At 43.6% G+C, this 5,881-nt stretch overlaps 1 protein-coding gene across 1 annotated transcript; it reads right to left on the bottom strand.

Moving 5' to 3' along the window:
- Positions 1–4,624: 4,624 nt before the first annotated feature.
- On the bottom strand, positions 4,625–5,881 carry LOC119653106 (eukaryotic translation initiation factor 5B-like). The gene is made up of 3 exons (XM_038057624.1): positions 5,683–5,881; positions 4,936–5,412; positions 4,625–4,831 (listed from the first exon to the last, which is right to left on the bottom strand). Exons 1-3 carry the CDS (start codon positions 5,722–5,724, stop codon positions 4,637–4,639), a joined length of 714 nt encoding a protein of 237 aa, XP_037913552.1. The 5' UTR covers positions 5,725–5,881; the 3' UTR covers positions 4,625–4,636.

Here is a 5,881-nt window from a genome sequence, read left to right as displayed (position 1 = left end):
CAATTAAATGATCAACTACAATTGGTTCATTCAGGTTCAAAGTGTAATTTACACCTGTAGTAACAGCACGTAATCGTGGAAACCCTTTGAATTGAAAAGATGCAAATCAATTGATTAACGATTAAAGATGCAGTTAGTTGCCGTTGCCTTACTAACAGTGCGCGATCCTCCTTTAATCCGACAATGAATGAAAAGGTCGAGGCCCAAAAAAAATGCTATTTTTGTGGTCCCACATAAAAGAAATTGTCTCGATCAAAGAGAGAAAGGAAACCGTTCTGGAAAACATCAAGGGACAAGATACCGCCACAGGACACAGAAGCGGTATCTTTTTCAGTTAATTTTTCATTGCACAACACAATCAACGTGATAAATTACTCGGTCGTTCGGGGTGCATTGTCTTGGCTGCATACAATTTGTTGGCTAGTGTGCGAAAGGACATAGCCTGGCGTGACTTTATTTAAATTACAAGCGACGCTGATATCATTTGCATATGCAAACTCGTGCCAGCTTCGAAGGATGCAAACAGATGTTTCGCAAATCCCCATGCGAAAAAGCCTCGCCTTCCAAGGGATCATGTATAAAAATTCTAATTGGCGATTATCTCTTGATCACAAGTATCCACTATAGTTGTCCTGTTAACACATCATTAACTTATAACACGCCATGCAGTCGGGATTATTGCGGTGATTTGTCGTTATTTTATGGGATTTGATTAGGCTGAATTTTTGGAGATGAAATGACTGTGGATTACGCAAATTACATCTGTCGTCACGTCAGTCCATTGAGATAAGGACCTTGTTAACGACCATTTTATCACCTGAAGGCTTTTACCACCAACGATGTTTCTAGCAAAGTAGACGAAAGGATTATATGCATATGAAAAAACGCATGCCCGAAATGCTAATTGCGTTAAAATGGTTACAACCTTTAGAAAAATAAGTCGAGGACCGAAAGGTCCATGTGTGAAAGGTTTTGAAGTTCTATCCAATAAAATGTAGTGGTTTTGGGATGATAATTCCTTTTTGTGGATACGCTAGGCTATATATTACAGCATCAATGAGGAATAGACGGAGAACGATTCAAATTGGTAGGTGTAGACCATGTCTTCGGAAAAATATTTGAGAATTTATCATTATCAAATTTGGAACTATAAACCCCTGAGAGGCGGTATTGGAGAGAAGAATCCTCCAAAGAATTTTTGGCCCCTTACATGAGGATGTAGCCTACACAATGACGAAATCTATGAGCGATACCATGACCGTCAGGTTGTGGATAAAATCCGGCTCAATAGGTTACGGTGGGCGGGTCACGAATTGGTGGACCTCGGCGCAAAACCGGGATGTCTGGAGTTCCTTATTAAGGCAGGCCTAGACCGGATACCGGTTGTTGCGGCGTTGATGATGATGATGGTAAGAATAGGTTGGGTCGTGTGTCTACTTAGATAGCAAATATCTCTGAAGAGATTCTTCAGATGCCTCGATTTCGGTCACTTTGCAGCACCATGTACTAGCGAGTACGACAGGTCGAGAAGGTGTAGGAAGCGTGGTGAAGAGGGCCAATGCATCTTGTGCAAAAATGACCGGCACATTGCAGGTGGTGACAGGTTCCCGGGATATAGAAGGGAACTGGATCGTAAGGGTAAATAAGGTTGATACAAATCAACCTCAACTATTGCGAGGTAGCTCAAGACATGTTCTCGCAAACAATTCGAGAGTCGACACGTGGTAATATGTGAACCCTAACGAAATTACGATAGTGCTACGTGAGTGAAAGACCCATCGGGAAACGCGGCGATATGGGTATTTGGACGCTATTCTAGAAACAATGGCATTCCCGGGAGCCAGCTTTGTACAAGCGAAATTCAACGGTGTCCATATCTACAGCTACTATGCTCCACCTAGTGGTGTTGGACACTAGAGACCATAGTCCGAAAATCATTGCCGGCGATTTTAACGCGTGGGCGTTAGACTGGCGAAGTTGAGTGACGAACACCAGGGGCCAAATCTTGCTTGAAACCTTCTCGGAGCTACACGTTGTACCCGACAACACTGGATGCGTGCCCACATTCCGAGGCAGATGACTAGGCTCAATCGTCGATCCAACCTACCCCAGTACCTCGTTGTCGAGAGGGATGATCTGGCGCGTGAGTGAGCGAAAATCGAGTGAGCATCAAAAGCGGAAAAACCAGGATAGCTGGATGGCCCACCGGAGCTTTCGAAGAAGAGACATTCCTGGTGGTCTTCGAAGGAGATTATGACCCGAAGGGAATGACTGTGGAAAAAGTCAGTCAGTTATGTCAACGGACAACTGAGGCCTGCGGCTCTATAATGCCGCGACGAAAGTTCAATTACAGTAGGAAACCAAACTACTGAGGGAACTGCTATTGAGCGCATCGTGTCTACGAGTGAGGAGGCTTTGCCAGAGGACCAGAGGAAAGCCAGAACATCAGCAGTCGGGGAAAGAATACCGCGATCTTCAAAGTAGCAAGCAGTTGCGCCTTGAAGCAAATATAAAGTCTTGAGGCGCTCCTTCCAAGGTTGTAATGAACAAGATTCGTGGACAAAAATCACCCCAGGTGACGTGACCGCGACTTTTGCTCAAAATAATCGCAATCCTTTTCCTACAATAAGAAGAAAGTGGACATCATCCAAAGGTTCAACAGGACGTCTTCACAATCCCCGGGGTGACCAAAGAGGAACAGCGGGAGATCTGTCGCCGAATTAGAGACAATAATACTCTGGGATTGGACGGGATTCCGAATAAAGCCCTGAAGTTGGCTGCTAAAATCAGGTCCGCATGGTTCATAAGTACATTTGAATCATGCTTGGTTGAAGGAGCGTTTCCCGCATAGTGGAAGAAGCGGACGTTGGTTCTGCTACCGAAGCCCCAAAAAACACCCTCTTCATATCGCCATATCTGTCTGTTAGACAGCATGGGGAAGATGTTGGAGGGGGTGATATACAACAGGTTGCTTCCGTTCGTCGAGCTTGCAGGTGGTCTATCGGAGCGGCAGTATGGGTTTCGTAGAGCACGGTCCACGGTTGATGTAATTGCAACGGCCGTGGATATGGCCCAGGAGGTGTCGGCCGCTGGTAACGTTGGATGTCAGGAATGGCTTTAATTCAGCCAACTGAGATTGGATTTTGGGCACCCTGGCTAAACTAAGTGTCCCTGGTTACTTAGCTCGGATAATCGAAAATTACCTTTGGTACGAGATGGACAACGGACCGAAGGAATATATTGTGACAGTAGGTATTCCCCAAGGCTCCTTACTGGGGCCTCCGTTCTGGAATACAATGTGTGACTGAGTGCTCGGCTTTCGCGTGCCAAGGAGGGGGGCAAAATTTATTGGTTTTGCCGACGACCTAGCAGTGGTAGTAGTTGCGAAAGACCATCAGGACGTGGAATTGTATGCAAGTGAAACCATTCATGCTATAAAAGTATGGCTCCAAATGATGAAATCGGTCCTGACGGAAGATAAGACGGCCGCGATTATTATCAATCGCAGAAAAAATAACGCTGTCAAAATCCGGGTTGGTAATCACGAGGTTGTTTCAAAATCGATCATTAGATACCTGGGGGTAACGATCGATGCCAAGTTGAACTTTAAGGGGCACCTGGACTATGCTCGCGATAACACAGCGAACCAGGCGGAATCGCGGAATAGGAAGGAGCTGTAGAAGCGATGACAGCATCGGTAGTATAATTCCGGAAAGGGCCGCTGGACCCATCCAGTGATCCCGTATATTGAGAGGTAGGTCGAGCTCAAGCATGGAGAATTAAACTACCACCTAACGCAGTTCCTTACGGGACACAGTGGATACAGGAAATACCGGCATCGCTTCGGATTGAATGCGTCTGAAGACTGACCCGAATGCGCCGCTACACCCGAGCATGTTATGTTCCACTGTCCGAGATTTGCGAATGAAAGACGGAGTTTAAACGATGCCCTCAACGCAGTTTTCGGACCCCATAATTTCATGAAGGAGATGGTGAGGTCCGCAGCAAACTGGATTGCGATAAACAGGAACAGTAACTGCGATACAGAAGAAGCTGAAGGAACTGGAAAGAGCTCGGAAAGCGCGACGGACACGTGACTTAGTTGCGCTGGAGTAAACCAGAGCCTTCCTCACGAAGTAATACTTCACGATGACCCTGCGGACCCGCGCCCTAGCGCAGCAGCGTTTTTTGAAGATTTCCACCTCCACCCGTGATAAAAAAGGTACTACGGTCCACAGTCGTCCTTATCCGAGGCATATATAGCATTTATTAGTTGCAAGTTGCAGGCCTACAAATTTCTATTCCATTTAGGGATTATTATATTGCAATATTCATTTTCACAGAGTTATGTCCATTTAGTTTTCCAAAAATCAGCTCTACAAAACTCAGCATAAAAATAAAAAATGCAAAGGACATTTAGTTAAGGTTTTTATTGACACTCTGGAGCTGAGCCATATTTTCTAATTTTCTTAAATCGTCCTTTGGGTTTGGTGCAAACCAGTCGCTAGCTAGGAGATTTTGGCACATAGATTCATGTTATATAAGCAAAGTTGTTATAAAGTGAGAAATGGACTCAGCAGCAACAGCATTTTTTATTATTGCAGAAGTGAGAGTTCTATTGTTAAATTAGGAGTTACTAGAGCTCATCTTTCTTCGTGCATTCCTTGACTTCAGTCATAAATTCTTTGATCGCTTTCGTTGCAGATTCCACGGCTCTTTCGTTACATTTTTCAACCCATTCAATTATTGCCGTTGCTCTCTCTTTGGGGGTGCCCTTTTCTGACTCCACAATACTTTCAACTTCTTTCCTCATATCCTCGCCTCGGATTAACTGTGGGACGAAAAGCAGAAGGCATGAAAATATGTTATAGATATTGTATCTATCTTTTCAACTTGGCAGTGAAATAAAAGTTTTATTTGATTCTTGAATCTTACCTTTCCTAGAGTACATCCCATTCCATTTATGTTATCAGTTGGACATTCTTTGAGTTCCTTAAGTAATTCTCGAAGCTGTTTTTCTCTTGCAAGTAAATGTCCTAAAATGCTAGCGTCTCCCAAAAACTTATCATTGCATTCCTTCAAGTCCTTCTCCACTTTTGATTTGATTTTTTTGAACTTCTCAACGATTTCCTCTGGTCTTTTCAATGCCGCCGCTGCTTCCGTTTCAGCTTTGGTCACTGACTTTTCAACCGCATCCTTGGCTAGCTCGATAACCTCCTTTGTGTTGTCAGTGATCGCTTGTAGAGTCTTGACCGCTCGCTCTTCAAATCGCTTCGCTACATCGTTAGCTTTTTCTTTATCTTCTTCTTCAGTAGTATCCGTTTTGGATTCATCGGTTTTGGGTTCATCCGTTTTCGGTTCATCTTTTTTTGGTTCATCCTTTTTCGGTTCGTCCTTGCTGTTCACAGCGGTCTGAAGTATAGAAAAGAGAATTGAAAAATGAACTGCAGTCAAAGAAGGCTTTATGGTATCTAAATACGAAAACCAGAGTTAATTTTATGAAAGTTCGGAGTCAAAAGTCTCAAAAGGTTAGTCCATATTTGTATGTTTAAGACAGGTTATACCAGATCTACTGAATCACCCTCAGCACTAAAATAAAACCGATTAAGAATTCTTCAAGGACTCATCACCGCGCACTATTCCACCCTCTTTAATAATTCTAATCAAACTAATTCCACTTACACTGATTACAAGGACCGCCAGAAAAACTATTAATAACTTCATACTAAGTAAATACTATACGAAAACTACTGTCCTACTGAATTGTACTATGCGTCAAAAGATATGAGACTTTTCGCTATGGCCGATTTTCGTACGTAGCAGAAATTGCGCTATCGCAAAACACGCCGAATCAAAACCATATTAAATAATTCTCGAATTA

The sequence above is a fragment of the Hermetia illucens genome, chromosome 3, assembly GCF_905115235.1.
Source record: "Hermetia illucens chromosome 3, iHerIll2.2.curated.20191125, whole genome shotgun sequence".
Lineage (NCBI taxonomy): Eukaryota > Metazoa > Arthropoda > Insecta > Diptera > Stratiomyidae > Hermetia > Hermetia illucens.
This window is presented reverse-complemented; position numbering and strand designations above follow the sequence as displayed.

Excerpts from the sequence above, each read along its gene's own strand:
- LOC119653106 (XM_038057624.1), bottom strand. The coding sequence starts at position 5,724 with ATGAAGTTATTAATAGTTTTTCTGGCGGTCCTTGTAATCAGT. Across the intron at positions 5,413-5,682 it reads TGGCGGTCCTTGTAATCAGT|ACCGCTGTGAACAGCAAGGA; the intron begins GTAAGTGGAATT and ends TCTATACTTCAG. Across the intron at positions 4,832-4,935 it reads TGGGATGTACTCTAGGAAAG|TTAATCCGAGGCGAGGATAT; the intron begins GTAAGATTCAAG and ends TTCGTCCCACAG.